This window comes from Bufo gargarizans, chromosome 3 (genome assembly GCF_014858855.1).
Source record: "Bufo gargarizans isolate SCDJY-AF-19 chromosome 3, ASM1485885v1, whole genome shotgun sequence".
Taxonomy (NCBI): Eukaryota; Metazoa; Chordata; class Amphibia; order Anura; family Bufonidae; genus Bufo; species Bufo gargarizans.
Genome location: NC_058082.1, coordinates 517,608,321 through 517,626,078, shown reverse-complemented (window position 1 = coordinate 517,626,078; position 17,758 = coordinate 517,608,321). Strand labels below are relative to the sequence as shown.

The window sequence follows — 17,758 nt, the reverse complement described above, 5'->3', positions numbered from 1 at the left end:
TTCTGCTATATCAGACGTATTGAAATCTATCCCTAAAAGGGTATATAATATTGAAGGTGCACATAGGGTCATTCAGAATAACTTCACACACACCCGCTACTGTGTATTTCCAAGTCTAATTCTGTCACTAAACCCATACCGTGCACCCAGCGCCTAAATACTAGGCCTCAAATTTAATTCCCTCTAAATCTCTCGTTACCCCGCTTGTACTGTTGTTGCTGGGCAAGATATTTAGTGTCCGTCAAAGCACATTTTTTGTTCTGGGTTGAAGTACAATTCCCAATTTAGCAATTTCATAATTTAGTGGTTTCTGCTATATCAGAGCTATTTGAAATCTATCCCAAAAAGGGTATATAATATTGAAGGTGCACATAGGGTCATTCAGAATAACTTCACACACACCCGCTACTGTGTATTTCCAAGTCTAATTCTGTCACTAAACCCATACCTGTCACCCAGCGCCTAAATACTAGGCCTCAAATTTAATCCCTCTAAATCTCTCGTTACCCCGTTGTACTGTTGTAGCTGGGCAAGTTATTTAGTGTCCGTCAAAGCACATTTTTTGTTCTGGGTTGAAGTACAATTCCCAATTTAGCAATTTCATAATTTAGTGGTTCCTGCTATATCAGAGCTATTTGAAATCTATCCCAAAAAGGGTATATAATATTGAAGGTGCACATAGGGTCATTCAGAATAACTTCACACACACCCGCTACTGTGTATTTCCAAGTCTAATTCTGTCACTAAATCCATACCGGTGACCCAGCGCCTAAATACTAGGCCTCAAATTTAATTCCCTCTAAATCTCTCGTTACCCACCGCTGTACTGTTGTTGCTGGGCAAGATATTTAGTGTCCGTCAAAGCACATTTTTTGTTCTGGGTTGAAGTACAATTCCCAATTTAGCAATTTCATAATTTAGTGGTTTCTGCTATATCAGAGCTATTTGAAATCTATCCCTAAAAGGGTATATAATATTGAAGGTGCACATAGGGTCATTCAGAATAACTTCACACACACCCGCTACTGTGTATTTCCAAGTCTAATTCTGTCACTAAACCCATACCTGTCACCCAGCGCCTAAATACTAGGCCTCAAATTTAAATCCCTCTAAATCTCTCGTTACCGTTGTCCTGTTGTAGCTGGGAAAGTTATTTAGTGCCCGTCAAAGCACATTTTTTGTTCTGGGTTGAAGTACAATTCCCAATTTAGCAATTTCATAATTTAGTGGTTCCTGCTATATCAGAGCTATTTGAAATCTATCCCAAAAAGGGTATATAATATTGAAGGTGCACATAGGGTCATTCAGAATAACTTCACACACACCCGCTACTGTGTATTTCCAAGTCTAATTCTGTCACTAAATCCATACCGGTGACCCAGCGCCTAAATACTAGGCCTCAAATTTAATTCCCTCTAAATCTCTCGTTACCCACCGCTGTACTGTTGTTGCTGGGCAAGATATTTAGTGTCCGTCAAAGCACATTTTTTGTTCTGGGTTGAAGTACAATTCCCAATTTAGCAATTTCATAATTTAGTGGTTTCTGCTATATCAGAGCTATTTGAAATCTATCCCTAAAAGGGTATATAATATTGAAGGTGCACATAGGGTCATTCAGAATAACTTCACACACACCCGCTACTGTGTATTTCCAAGTCTAATTCTGTCACTAAACCCATACCTGTCACCCAGCGCCTAAATACTAGGCCTCAAATTTAAATCCCTCTAAATCTCTCGTTACCGTTGTCCTGTTGTAGCTGGGAAAGTTATTTAGTGCCCGTCAAAGCACATTTTTTGTTCTGGGTTGAAGTACAATTCCCAATTTAGCAATTTCATAATTTAGTGGTTCCTGCTATATCAGAGCTATTTGAAATCTATCCCAAAAAGGGTATATAATATTGAAGGTGCACATAGGGTCATTCAGAATAACTTCACACACACCCGCTACTGTGTATTTCCAAGTCTAATTCTGTCACTAAATCCATACCGGTGACCCAGCGCCTAAATACTAGGCCTCAAATTTAATTCCCTCTAAATCTCTCGTTACCCACCGCTGTACTGTTGTTGCTGGGCAAGATATTTAGTGTCCGTCAAAGCACATTTTTTGTTCTGGGTTGAAGTACAATTCCCAATTTAGCAATTTCATAATTTAGTGGTTTCTGCTATATCAGAGCTATTTGAAATCTATCCCTAAAAGGGTATATAATATTGAAGGTGCACATAGGGTCATTCAGAATAACTTCACACACACCCGCTACTGTGTATTTCCAAGTCTAATTCTGTCACTAAACCCATACCTGTCACCCAGCGCCTAAATACTAGGCCTCAAATTTAAATCCCTCTAAATCTCTCGTTACCGTTGTCCTGTTGTAGCTGGGAAAGTTATTTAGTGCCCGTCAAAGCACATTTTTTGTTCTGGGTTGAAGTACAATTCCCAATTTAGCAATTTCATAATTTAGTGGTTCCTGCTATATCAGAGCTATTTGAAATCTATCCCAAAAAGGGTATATAATATTGAAGGTGCACATAGGGTCATTCAGAATAACTTCACACACACGCTTCTGTGCATTTCCAAGTCTAATTCTGTCACTAAATCCATACCGGTGACCCAGCGCCTAAATACTAGGCCTCAAATTTAATTCCCTCTAAATCTCTCGTTACCCACCGCTGTACTGTTGTTGCTGGGCAAGATATTTAGTGTCCGTCAAAGCACATTTTTTGTTCTGGGTTGAAGTACAATTCCCAATTTAGCAATTTCATAATTTAGTGGTTTCTGCTATATCAGAGCTATTTGAAATCTATCCCTAAAAGGGTATATAATATTGAAGGTGCACATAGGGTCATTCAGAATAACTTCACACACACCCGCTACTGTGTATTTCCAAGTCTAATTCTGTCACTAAATCCATACCGGTGACCCAGCGCCTAAATACTAGGCCTCAAATTTAATTCCCTCTAAATCTCTCGTTACCCACCGTTGTACTGTTGTTGCTGGGCAAGATATTTAGTGTCCGTCAAAGCACATTTTTTGTTCTGGGTTGAAGTACAATTCCCAATTTAGCAATTTCATAATTTAGTGGTTTCTGCTATATCAGAGCTATTTGAAATCTATCCCTAAAAGGGTATATAATATTCAAGGTGCACATTGGGTCATTCAGAATAACTTCACACACACACGCTTCTGTGCATTTCCAAGTCTAATTCTGTCACTAAATCCATACCGGTCACCCAGCGCCTAAATACTAGGCCTCAAATTTATATCCCGCTGAATTTGAATACAATACATTGGGCCAAATAATATATTTGTTGTTGTGGTGAACCATAACAATGAGAAAAACATCTAGTAAGGGACGCGGACGTGGACATGGTCGTGGTGGTGTTAGTGGACCCTCTGGTGCTGGGAGAGGACGTGGCCGTTCTGCCACATCCACACGTCCTAGTGTACCAACTACCTCAGGTCCCAGTAGCCGCCAGAATTTACAGCGATATATGGTGGGGCCCAATGCCGTTCTAAGGATGGTAAGGCCTGAGCAGGTACAGGCATTAGTCAATTGGGTGGCCGACAGTGGATCCAGCACGTTCACATTATCTCCCACCCAGTCTTCTGCAGAAAGCGCACAGATGGCGCCTGAAAACCAACCCCATCAGTCTGTCACATCACCCCCATGCATACCAGGGAAACTGTCTCAGCCTCAAGTTATGCAGCAGTCTCTTATGCTGTTTGAAGACTCCGCTGGCAGGGTTTCCCAAGGGCATCCACCTAGCCCTTCCCCAGCGGTGAAAGACATAGAATGCACTGACGCACAACCACTTATGTTTCCTGATGATGAGGACATGGGAATACCACCTCAGCATGTCTCTGATGATGACGAAACACAGGTGCCAACTGCTGCGTCTTTCTGCAGTGTGCAGACTGAACAGGAGGTCAGGGATCAAGACTGGGTGGAAGACGATGCAGGGGACGATGAGGTCCTAGACCCCACATGGAATGAAGGTCGTGCCACTGACTTTCACAGTTCGGAGGAAGAGGCAGTGGTGAGACCGAGCCAACAGCGTAGCAAAAGAGGGAGCAGTGGGCAAAAGCAGAACACCCGCCGCCAAGAGACTCCGCCTGCTACTGACCGCCGCCATCTGGGACCGAGCACCCCAAAGGCAGCTTCAAGGAGTTCCCTGGCATGGCACTTCTTCAAACAATGTGCTGACGACAAGACCCGAGTGGTTTGCACGCTGTGCCATCAGAGCCTGAAGCGAGGCATTAACGTTCTGAACCTGAGCACAACCTGCATGACCAGGCACCTGCATGCAAAGCATGAACTGCAGTGGAGTAAACACCTTAAAACCAAGGAAGTCACTCAGGCTCCCCCTGCTACCTCTTCTGCTGCTGCCGCCTCGGCCTATTCTGCTGCTGCCGCCTCGGCCTCTTCCTCCGCCTCTGGAGGAACGTTGGCACCTGCCGCCCAGCAAACAGGGGATGTACCACCAACACCACCACCACCACCTCCGTCACCAAGCGTCTCAACCATGTCACACGCCAGCGTTCAGCTCTCCATCTCACAAACATTTGATAGAAAGCGTAAATTCCCACCTAGCCACCCTCGATCCCTGGCCCTGAATGCCAGCATTTCTAAACTACTGGCCTATGAAATGCTGTCATTTAGGCTGGTGGACACAGACAGCTTCAAACAGCTCATGTCGCTTGCTGTCCCACAGTATGTTGTTCCCAGCCGGCACTACTTCTCCAAGAGAGCCGTGCCTTCCCTGCACAACCAAGTATCCGATAAAATCAAGTGTGCACTGCGCAACGCCATCTGTAGCAAGGTCCACCTAACCACAGATACGTGGACCAGTAAGCACGGCCAGGGACGCTATATCTCCCTAACTGCACACTGGGTAAATGTAGTGGCAGCTGGGCCCCAGGCGGAGAGCTGTTTGGCGCACGTCCTTCCGCCGCCAAGGATCGCAGGGCAACATTCTTTGCCTCCTGTTGCCACCTCCTCCTTCTCGGCTTCCTCCTCCTCTTCTTCCACCTGCTCATCCAGTCAGCCACACACCTTCACCACCAACTTCAGCACAGCCCGGGGTAAACGTCAGCAGGCCATTCTGAAACTCATATGTTTGGGGGACAGGCCCCACACCGCACAGGAGTTGTGGCGGGGTATAGAACAACAGACCGACGAGTGGTTGCTGCCGGTGAGCCTCAAGCCCGGCCTGGTGGTGTGTGATAATGGGCGAAATCTCGTTGCAGCTCTGGGACTAGCCAATTTGACGCACATCCCTTGCTTGGCGCATGTGCTGAATTTGGTGGTGCAGAAGTTCATTCACAACTACCCCGACATGTCAGAGCTGCTGCATAAAGTGCGGGCCGTCTGTTCGCGCTTCCGGCGTTCACATCCTGCTGCTGCTCGCCTGTCTGCGCTACAGCGTAACTTCGGCCTTCCCGCTCACCGCCTCATATGCGACGTGCCCACCAGGTGGAACTCCACCTTGCACATGCTGGACAGACTGTGCGAGCAGCAGCAGGCCATAGTGGAGTTTCAGCTGCAGCACGCACGGGTCAGTCGCACTACAGAACAGCACCACTTCACCACCAATGACTGGGCCTCCATGCGAGACCTGTGTGCCCTGTTGCGCTGTTTCGAGTACTCCACCAACATGGCCAGTGGCGATGACACCGTTATCAGCGTTACAATACCACTTCTATGTCTCCTTGAGAAAACACTTAGGGCGATGATGGAAGAGGAGGTGGCCCAGGAGGAGGAGGAGGAGGAGGAGGAAGAGGGGTCATTTTTAGCACTTTCAGGCCAGTCTCTTCGAAGTGACTCAGAGGGAGGTTTTTGGCAACAGCAGAGGCCAGGTACAAATGTGGCCAGCCAGGGCCCACTACTGGAGGACGAGGAGGACGAGGATGAGGAGGAGGTGGAGGAGGATGAGGATGAAGCATGGTCACAGCGGGGTGGCACCCAACGCAGCTCGGGTCCATCACTGGTGCGTGGCTGGGGGGAAAGGCAGGACGATGACGATACGCCTCCCACAGAGGACAGCTTGTCCTTATCCCTGGGCAGCCTGGCACACATGAGCGACTACATGCTGCAGTGCCTGCGCAACGACAGCAGAGTTGCCCACATTTTAACCTGTGCGGACTACTGGGTTGCCACCCTGCTGGATCCACGCTACAAAGACAATGTGCCCACCTTACTTCCTGCACTGGAGCGTGATAGGAAGATGCGCGAGTACAAGCGCACGTTGGTAGACACGCTACTGAGAGCATTCCCAAATGTCACAGGGGAACAAGTGGAAGCCCAAGGCCAAGGCAGAGGAGGAGCAAGAGGTCGCCAAGGCAGCTGTGTCACGGCCAGCTCCTCTGAGGGCAGGGTTAGCATGGCAGAGATGTGGAAAACTTTTGTCAACACGCCACAGCTAACTGCACCACCACCTGATACGCAACGTGTTAGCAGGAGGCAACATTTCACTAACATGGTGGAACAGTACGTGTGCACACCCCTCCACGTACTGACTGATGGTTCGGCCCCATTCAACTTCTGGGTCTCTAAATTGTCCACGTGGCCAGAGCTAGCCTTTTATGCCTTGGAGGTGCTGGCCTGCCCGGCAGCCAGCGTTTTGTCTGAACGTGTATTCAGCACGGCAGGGGGCGTCATTACAGACAAACGCAGCCGCCTGTCTACAGCCAATGTGGACAAGCTGACGTTCATAAAAATGAACCAGGCATGGATCCCACAGGACCTGTCCGTCCCTTGTCCAGATTAGACATTAACTACCTCCCCATAACCATATATTATTGGACTCCAGGGCACTTCCTCATTCAATCCTATTTTTATTTTCATTTTACCATTATATTGCGAGGCTACCCAAAGTTGAATGAACCTCTCCTCTGCCTGTGTGCTAGGCCTAAATATATGCCAATGGACTGTTGCAGTGGTGGGTGACGTGAAGCCTCATTCTCTGCTATGACATGCAGACTGATTCTCTGCTGACATGAAGCCAGATCCTCTGTTACGGGAGCTCTCTCCTCTGCCTGGGTGCTGGGCCTAAATTTATGACAATTGACTGTTGCAGTGGTGGGTGACGTGAAGCCTGATTCTCTGCTATGATATGAAGACTGATTCTCTGCTGACATGAAGCCAGATTGTCTGTTACGGGACCTTTCTCCTCTGCCTGGGTTCTGGGCCTAAATTTATGAAAATTGACTGTTGCAGTGGTGGGTGACGTGAAGCCTGATTCTCTGCTATGATATGAAGACTGATTCTCTGCTGACATGAAGCCAGATTGTCTGTTACGGGACCTTTCTCCTCTGCCTGGGTTCTGGGCCTAAATTTATGACAATGGACTGTTGCAGTGGTGGCTGACGTGAAGCCTGATTCTCTGCTATGACATGCAGACTGATTCTCTGCTGTCATGAAGCCAGATTGTCTGTTACGGGACCTCTCTGCTCTGCCTGTGTGCTAGGCCTAAATATATGCCAATGGACTGTTGCAGTGGTGGCTGACGTGAAGCCTCATTCTCTGCTATGACATGCAGACTAATTCTCTGCTGACATGAAGCCAGATTGTCTGTTACGGGACCTCTCTCCTCTGCCTGGGTGCTGGGCCTAAATTTATGACAATGGACTGTTGCAGTGGTGGCTGACGTGAAGCCTGATTCTCTGCTATGACATGCAGACTAATTCTCTGCTGACATGAAGCCAGATTGTCTGTTACGGGACCTCTCTCCTCTGCCTGGGTGCTGGGCCTAAATATATGCCAATGGACTGTTGCAGTGGTGGCTGACGTGAAGCCTCATTCTCTGCTATGACATGCAGACTAATTCTCTGCTGTCATGAAGCCAGATTGTCTGTTACGGGACCTCTCTGCTCTGCCTGTGTGCTAGGCCTAAATATATGCCAATGGACTGTTGCAGTGGTGGGTGACGTGAAGCCTCATTCTCTGCTATGACATGCAGACTGATTCTCTGCTGACATGAAGCCAGATTGTCTGTTACGGGACCTCTCTGCTCTGCCTGTGTGCTAGGCCTAAATATATGCCAATGGACTGTTGCAGTGGTGGGTGACGTGAAGCCTCATTCTCTGCTATGACATGCAGACTGATTCTCTGCTGACATGAAGCCAGATTGTCTGTTACGGGACCTCTCTGCTCTGCCTGTGTGCTAGGCCTAAATATATGCCAATGGACTGTTGCAGTGGTGGCTGACGTGAAGCCTCATTCTCTGCTATGACATGCAGACTAATTCTCTGCTGACATGAAGACAGATTCTCTGTTACGGGACCTCTCTCCTCTGCCTGGGTGCCGGGGCCTAAATATCTGAGAATGGACTGTTCCAGTGGTGGGTGACGGGAAGCCAGATTCTCTGCTATGGAACCTCTCTCCAATTGATTTTGGTTAATTTTTATTTATTTAATTTTTATTTTAATTCATTTCCCTATCCACATTTGTTTGCAGGGGATTTACCTACATGTTGCTGCCTTTTGCAGCCCTCTAGCTCTTTCCTGGGCTGTTTTACAGCCTTTTTAGTGCCGAAAAGTTCGGGTCCCCATTGACTTCAATGGGGTTCGGGTTCGGGACGAAGTTCGGATCGGGTTCGGATCCCGAACCCGAACATTTCCGGGATGTTCGGCCGAACTTCTCGAACCCGAACATCCAGGTGTTCGCTCAACTCTACATGTTAGGTATTGTTGCGTCCGTATTAACCAGCTCTATAAACATATCGCATAATCTACTCCGTCAGGTGAACACTGTAAAAAGAAATAACAAAAAAAAGTGCCAAAGGGTCACCTTGCCTCACAAAAAGTGTAATACAGAGCGATCAAAAAGCGTATGTACTCCAAAATAGTACCAATCAAACCGTCATATCCTGAAGCAAAAAATGAGACTCTACATAAGACAATCTCTTCCCCCCAAAAATATATGGCTCTCAGAAAATGGCAACACAAAAACAAGATCTTTTTATTTTCAAAAATGCTTTTACTGTGTAAAAATTAACAAAAATAAAAACATAGACACATTAGATAACAACGTATTCATAACAACCTGCTCTATAAAAATATCACAGGATATGCCCCTCAGGTGAATGCTGTAAAAAAATAAAATAAAAACTGTGCCAAAACAGGCATTATTTGTCACTTCACAAAAAATGTAATACCAAGTGATCAAAAAGTCGTATGTACAAAATGGTACCAATCAAACCGTCATTTCAAAAAATGAGACCCTACCTAAGACAATTGCCATGTCAACACAAAAACAAGATTTTATTATGTTCAAAATGCTTTTACCGTGTAAAACTTAAAATAAATAATAATAATAGACACATTAGGTATTGCCGCATCCGTAATAACCAGCTCTATAAAAATATCACATGATATACTCTGTCACGCTGTAAAAATAAAATAAATATAAACTATGCCAGAACAGTCATTTCTTGGCACCTTGCCTTACAAAATGCATATCGAGTGATCAAAATGTCATATATACCCCAAAATGATACCAATAAAATCGTCACCTCATCCCGCAAAAAATGAACCCCCACATAAGACAATTACTCAAAAAATAAAAACCAATGGCACCCGTAAACCATCCATCAACATCTGCGCTGCAAAAGCCATATGGCGCTCCTTCCTTTCTGAGTCCTTCCATGTGCCCCCACAGCAGTTTACCACCACATATGGGGTGTTGCCGTATTCAGGATAAAATGGGTAACAAATTATGGGGTGCTTTTTCTCTGGTCACCCCTTTTGAAAATGAAAAATTTGGGACTAAAGCAACATTTTATTTGAAGAAATGAAGCTTTTCAGTTTCACAGCTAAGTGTTTCCAAATTCCGTAAAACACTTATGGGGTCAAAGTGCTCAGTGCACCCCTTAATATATTCTTTGAGGGGTGTAGTTTTCAAAATGCGGTCACTTTTTAAGGGTTTCCAGTGTAGGAGTACATCAGGGTCTCTTCAAATACAAAATGGTCCCCAAAAACCATTCTAGCAAAATCTGCCTCCAAAAATTATATGGCGCTCCTTTCCTTCTGACCACTGCCATGTGCCCCTACAGCTGTTTACCACCACATATGGGGTATTTCTGCAAACTGAGAATTAGAGTAATGTATATTGAGGTTTATTTTGCTGTTGATCCTTGCTGTGTTGCAAGAAAAAATGATTAACATAAATAATCTACAAAACAAAGGAAATTTTGAAACTTCACCTCCATATTCCTTGAATTATTTTGGAACACCTCAAGGGTTAACAAAGTTTGTAACATCAGTTTGGAATAATTTGAGGGGTGTAGTTTCTAAAATGGGGTCTTTTATGGGTGGTTCCCATTACGTTTGCACTTCAAAATCACTTTATAACTGAATTGGTGCTTTAAAATAGGTTTTGGAAATGTTGAAAATTTGAAAAATTGCTTTTCAAATTCGAAACCTTCTAACGTCTTAAAAAAATAAATAAAAAAATTCTCAGAATGGCTTGGATAAGAAAAAGCTTTCCAAAGTTATTACCACAAAAAATGACACATGTCAGATTTGAAAAAAATCGACCTGGGATTTAAGGTGAAAAGTGGCTCGGGGGTTTAGTGTGGGAGTTATAATGGCATGTAATAGACAATAACATTACTAGCATATTCTTCAGTAAGTTGGCCAACTGTAATTCTAACTGAAAGGATACATGTTCTTTTTGTAAGAGGAGCATAGCTGTTTCCTGCCCTCTTGCGCACAAGACCTTCTCTTTGTCTATTTTCACTGTAAGTTGGTGGCCATTACCCAGGTCTACTTGGAAGCCTTGTTGATTTTGATATTCTGCTTTGCATTCACTTTAATGAACACATGTAATGCTTCAAATCAACAGCAGGATATCAAAGTGGTCTATTTATATGCATGATATATTTATCTTTGCATAAATGACTAAAACACGTGTTATTTTGTGGCTTCTGATCTGTTATTTCTGTCTTGTAGACATCAAACCAGAAAACCTCTTAATTAGCTACAACGATGTCTTAAAGCTCTGTGATTTTGGTAAGTTACAACATAAACGTTTTTCATTTTTCTGTACAAGGAAAATATACTCATGGAGCACTTACAAAAAATTATTAGGGAATGAGTTCAATCAATTCAAGAAACTAAAAATGCATTAGCCAAAAATAAATCAAAAAATAAAAAACCTAAGCTACACTATGCACAAATGGGGGAGATTTATCAAGCTGGTGTAAAGTAGAACTGACCTAGTTGCTCACAGCAACCAATCAGATTCCACCTTTCATTTTCCAAAGGAGCTGTCAAAAATGAAAGGTGGAATCTGATTGGTTGCTATGTGAAAGATAGAGGTTAAGGTTTTTTGCGGGACAAGTTGTACTTTCTAATAGCACCATTTAATATTGCATAGAACATAGAAAGCTGGAAAAAAAATCCAAATGGGATATACATATGTATAGTTTTTCTTGCATTTTAATACTGAAAAAAATAAAAAAACTTTTGAAAAAATTAATGTTTTCTTTTGATTGCCATATTCTGACCCCCATAACTTTTTAATGGGTTTTTGTTTATACCATTTTGGGGTATGCATGGCTTTTTTATCACTTTTTATTCAGTTTCAGTTCTGTTATGCCATTCACCGTATGGGATGTTATTTTATATTTTAATAGTATGGGCGTTTTCCCATCCAATGATGCCATGATGTGTTTTTTTTATTAAGTATTTCGATTTTGGGGGAAGGGGGTTGATTTGAATTTTATATATTTTCTTAATATTTGTAAAAACTTTTTTTTACTTTTCTTAGGTCCTCAAGTGGACCACAACATGCAATCATCAGATTGCAATTTGTATAGGGTAATGGAAATTTCTCCATAATCTTACATAGAAATGGCTATTTTACAATTCAGTGCTGCCACCTGCTGGCCTGAATTGTAATATACAGGCTCATTACTCACAGACCTCAAATCACTGTAGTCAATGGTATAAGTGAATTTCCTATCATACCATTGCAGTCTATGGTATAAGTGAGATAATGATCACATGTTGAAGTACAATAAGGGAACTAAAAATAAAGGTTAAAAAAGTTTAAAAAAAAGTTTTTTTAAATATAAAGAAATCAACATAAAAAATTCTAATCACTTGCCTTTCCCCCATTGTACAAATAAAAATAAACAATAAAAATATAAAGATCATTGACATTGGTACATCTGAAAATGCCTAAACTATCAACATATAAAAGCATTTATCCCATATGGTGAATGGCATAAAAAAAATCAGTTTTTTGGTCACTTCACATACCAAAAAAACCTGAAAAGAAGTGATCCAAAATTCATATATACCCCAAAATGGCATCAATAAAACCTACAGATTGCCCTCCAAAAAAATTAGCCCTCACACAGCTACGTAGACAGTATAAAAGAGTTCCAGATGTCTGGATTAGGCGAAGCAAAGAAATAGTTTTTTTCAAAGTTTTTTAATTTTTTTTAAGTGCTAAAACAAAAGGAAAACTATATAAGTTTGGCTTCTGTAATTGGACTTACCCGCTGAGTAAAGTTAAAGCGTTAGGCCATAAGGAATGCCATAAAAAAGAAACCTATAAAACAATGGAGGAATAGCATTTTTTCCAATTCCACCTCATTTAGAATTTTCCAGCTTCCTACTACATCAAATGCAATATTAAGTGGTGCCATTAGAAAGTACAACTTGTTTCGCAAAAAAAACAAGCCCTTATTTGGCTATGTGAACAGAAAATTAAAAAAGGTATGGCTCCTGAGGGGTAAAGAAAAAATAAAATAAAATGGCTGTGTCAGGAAGGGGTTAATGAGCCATAGATGTGTGACTGCTTGACTTAATGAGGATAGGTTTTTAACATCTAGTTGTATACATGAAAATTTACTTTCACTTATATGTTAAATAATTGAAACACAAAATATACAGAGGCAACCCTCCAAAAGACCAACTTTTTAAGGCTAGTTTCACACTAGGGAATTTAGACCTGCCGGAATTCTTTACCGCATCGCTGTACCTCCCTATTCACTATAATGGGGATCGGCGAAGTTCATGACAAATATGCAGAGGATGAAGCGGACCAAAACCGCTGCATGCATCAGTTTTCGTCTGGACGGTTTTCACCATGTTTGCCGGGTTGTGGCCGGATCTCTGCCTATTATAGTGAATAGGGCCAGAGGGTGTCAGGTAGCTTCCGGCAATGCTGGATCCAGACATCTCCGGCAGGCTGCCCCCTGCCGGAACAGCCTGCCTGAGATGTCTAACACTTGTGCGAAACTAGCCTAAGGAGACGGACAGTGATCTGCAGGGTAAGGCCTCTTTCACACAAATGTATGGATTCCGTTCCGCGCATTGGGGACCGCAATTTGTGCGGCGGCCGGAACAGATCCAGACCCATTCAACTTGAATGGGTCTGTGATCCGTTCGTTCCCGAAAAAGATAGAGCAAGGTATATTTTTTTGCGGAACAGAAGCAAGGCTGGAAACCATGCTTCCACACCGCACAGCACCGCATCTCCGGATTTGTGATGCGGAATGCACACGGCCGGTGCCCCGTGTATTGCGGAACCGCCATATGCGGCCCGCAATACGGCCACGGGAGCACTACGGCCATGGCCGCTGCGGATTTTCCATGCAGGTTTGCGCATGGAAATTCTGCAGCAGATTACAGTAGCAGCCATTTAAAAGTCTCCTCTACATGCTACAGATTTCATCCATTTCAGTGGTGAAGGGAGAAATCTGAAATCCACCGCCAGAGTTGTATTGGAAAAATACTATGAGTTAATATCAGGCATATGCAGCTCCTCTTTCCAAACCACCTTCCTGGACAGAGTTAGGCCAATTTTACAGTCAGTGTTTGATCAGTTTTCCATCAGTGAGTGTAAGCCAAAACCAGGAATGGAGGCTACACAGAGATCAGGTATAATGTAAAAATTTGCACCTGTTCTGTGTTTTTGACCTGCACCTGGTTTTGGCTCACAATCACTGATGCAAATCGCTCATCAAACCCTGACTGTGTGAAAGCGACCTTAGCCTGTAAACATACAGCAGCTGTTGGTGCCATTTTTGAGCCAAATCCAGATGTGGACACAACACTCAGAAAGCACAGATGCCGAACACTAGGTACCAAGGTCAAGTAAAGTGCCCGTATTAGCAAAGTTATCATTGGCATATAACCTCTGTGCAGGTGGACATGTTTGTTTGGATGGGCTGATAAATACCCTGAAAATATAAATAATTCAATTCATATGCAGTTGATTTCTGATAATGTGAAATGCAGTGCTTTGAAAACCTTTTCATACCCCTTGAACTTTTTAAAATTTTTACATGTTACACCCACAAACTTAAATGTATTTTATTGGGATTTTATGTGATAGACCAACACAAAGTAGCAAGTGTGTATGAAATGAAAAGTAAACGATACATGGTTTTCAAAATTATTAATAAATAAAAATGTGTATACAGCCCCCTGTACGCCGATACCCCTAAATAAAATCCAGTGCGACCAATTGCCTTCAGAAGTCACCTAATCTGTAAAAAGAGTCAACCTGTGTATAATTTATTCCCAATATGACCAAGGGCGGACTGACAACTCATGGGGCCCCCGGGCAATGGGAGATTATAGGGCCCCTGTGTCCCCGCCCACCCTCAAGCCACACCCACATATCGCACCGCCCACATCACCTATATCAATATGTAAATCCCAGAGAACCCTCTTACCTTATGTTGCCTGTAGTGTTACATAGGACTGCAAAAATACCCAGGAGCCAAATTTAATTTTTAGTTGCCAAATTTAAAATACATAAATTAGGCTACTTTTACACTAGCATTTTTATTGGATCTGGCAGGGTTCAGCAAAAACACTTCCGTTACTACAACCATCTGCATCCATTATGAACAGATCTGGTTGTATTACCTGTAACATAGCCAAGACGGATCCGTCATGAACTCTATTGAAAGTCAATAGGGGACGGAACCGTTTTCTATTGTGTCAGATCAGTCTTGCCCTACATCCCCGGATGGAAAGCAAAATACAACATGTTGTGGTTTGCTCTCCGGTCTGGGAACGCAACTAAACGGAACAAAATGCATTTTGGAGGATTCCGTTCGGTTCAGTTTTGTTCCCATTGACAATGAAAGGGAAAAAAACTGAAGCGTTTTTTTTCCTGTATTGAGACCCCATGACAGAACTCAATACTGGAAAACTTTAACTCTAGTGTGATAGTAGCCTTATAATAAAAAAAACCACTTGGAGGAGAAGATGAGACGCAGGTCACAGTAGTGAGCCAGCTCTACATATAGGAGAATACAGCACCACATACCTCTTACATCCAGTGACATCTCCTGTCATGTAGATCTTCTCTTTCTTCTTCTCCTCCGTTTGACCCAGACTGCCATGACAAATTCTTTCAGCCGCATCTCATCTCTACAGAGATTGTTACACAGACATTTTCTCATAATTGGGGTCATTTATCAAACTGGTGTATAGTACAATTGGCTTAGTTGCTTATAGAAACCAATCACATTCCACCTTTCTTTCTCAAAAGGAGCTATCAAAAATTTAAAGTGGAATCTGGTTGCAACTAAGCCAGTTCTACTTTACACCAGTTTGATAAATGACCCCAAAGGTCCCTATGGTGTCTACAGCAATTAAAATGTCCCCTAGAGTACCTCCAGTAATAATAACATCCTATATTATACTCTAGGTAATACCTGTATAGGGTCCCTGAAAAATAATGTCCCCTAATATGTCCTTGTAATAGAAATGCCCCTATAGTTCCTACCCAATAGCGACATCCCCCACACTGCCACCGCAGTAGTAATTGTCCCCCACACTGCCCCCACAGTAGTAATTGGCCTCCACACTGCCCCCACAGTACCAATTGCCCCCTACACTGCCCCCACAGTAAAAATTGTCCCCCACAGTATCAATTTCCCCCACACTGCCCCCACATTTTTGATTTCTCCCACACTGCCCCCACAGTATTGTATTCCCCCCAGACTGCCCCCACTGTAGTAATTTTTCCCCCACATTGCCCCCACAGTATTAATTGTTCCCCAAACTGCCCCCACAGTATTAATTATCTCCCACACTGCCCCCATAGTATTAATTGTCCCCCACACTGCCCCCACAGTAGTAATTTTTCCCCTCACACTGCCCCACAGTATTAATTGTCCCCCACACTGCCCCCACAGTATTAATTCCCCCCCCACACTGCCCCCATGTAGTAGTTTGCTCCCCATGTACTAATTTGCCCCCCATTGTCCCTTCGGTAATACGTATCCTCGCCTTATGTGCCCCCCCCAGTAATGTCCCCAAAAGTTGGCTTGGCACACCCAAAAATAAAAGAAAAGCCAATACTTACCTGTGTCCTAGGTTCCTGGCGCTCAATCGTAGATAGGCAGGCGCTCAGCGCACATCACTGTGCTGCATCCCAGCACAGGCGCGTGATGACGTTATCGCGCCCACCTGCGCCGGGAATACTATAGTTAATATTGCGATTTGAGACGCTGCGCCAGCCGCCGGGCCCCGATAGCCGGGCTGGGGTGAATAACTTTGCAGTCTGTGCACATTATGTTATGTGCACGGCTGCGGCAGGCCCCTATCCCGGCTGGGCCCTCGGATCACGTCCGAAGTGCCCGACCGGTCAGTCCACCCCTGAATATGACTACAGCTGTTCTGTGAAGGTCTCAGAGGTTTGTTAGAGAACATTAGTGATCAAAAGCCTCATGAAAACCAACACACTAGATCAGGGATAAAATTGTCGAAAAGTGTAAAGCAGCGTTAGGTTATAAAAAAAAATATATCCCAAGCTCTGAACATCTCTCAGAGCACTGTTCAATCCATCATCCGCAAATGGAAGGAGTATGGCACAACTGCAAACCTACCAAGACATAGCTATCCACCTAAACTGACAGACCAGGCAAGGAGAGCACTAATTGGAGATGCAGTCAAGAGGCCCATCGTCACTCTGGAGGAGCTGCAGAACAACTATTAGTTGTGTACTCCACAAATCGGGACTTTGTGGAAGTGTGGCAAGAAGAAAGTCATTTTTGAAAGCAAGCCATAAAAAGTCTAATTTGCAACTTTCCACAAGCTATGTATGGGACACAGCAAACATGTGGAAGAATGTGCTCTGGTCAGTTGAACTTTTTGGCGTAAATGCTAAATGCTATGTGTGGCGGAAAACTAACATTGCACATCACTCTGAATATGCCATCCCCATCATGAAACATGGTGGTGGCAGCATCATGCTGTAGGGAAGCTTTTCTTCAGTAGGAACAGGTAGGGTGGCCACTGGCTTCACCCTACCAAGCCGGACCGGCCCAAACCACACCCACAATGCCCCAAACCACTCCCAAAATGACCCAAACCACGCCTCGCCCCCGCCATCGGCTGGAAAAACACGGGGGAGGAGAGGGAAGAACTTTTTGAATGGAAGGTGAGCAGGGGCAGCCGGGGAGCTTCTCTTCTCCTCAGTCATCCACAGGGAGCCATATCTGAGGCTCTAGTGACTGACTGGGGGTGAGAGAAGCCTCGGTCAGTTGCTGCAGCTTACGCTCAGACAGCACAATGCTGCTGTCTGACACGTGAGCTACTGAAAAGGAGGACATCCCTGTGTCCGTCCAGGCACTGCGCCGGACGGAGGACAGGGAGCCTGAAAACCGGACTGTCCGGCCTAAAACCGGACGTCTGGCCACCCTAGGAACAGGGAAGCTGGACAGTTAATGGTAAGATGGATGGTGCTAAATACAGGGCAATCCTGGAGGAAACCTGTTGGAGGCT

At 44.1% G+C, this 17,758-nt stretch overlaps 1 protein-coding gene across 5 annotated transcripts in view; it reads left to right on the top strand.

Annotated features, from left to right (window-relative positions):
• Positions 1–17,758, top strand: part of CDKL5 (cyclin dependent kinase like 5) — a 402,014-nt gene that overhangs the window by 294,214 nt on the left and 90,042 nt on the right. For all 5 annotated transcript variants that reach the window (XM_044284001.1, XM_044284003.1, XM_044284000.1 and 2 more), the window contains exon 8: positions 10,949–11,008. In XM_044284001.1, coding sequence (XP_044139936.1) covers positions 10,949–11,008 — 60 coding nt within the window. The remainder of the gene's footprint in view (positions 1–10,948; positions 11,009–17,758) is intronic.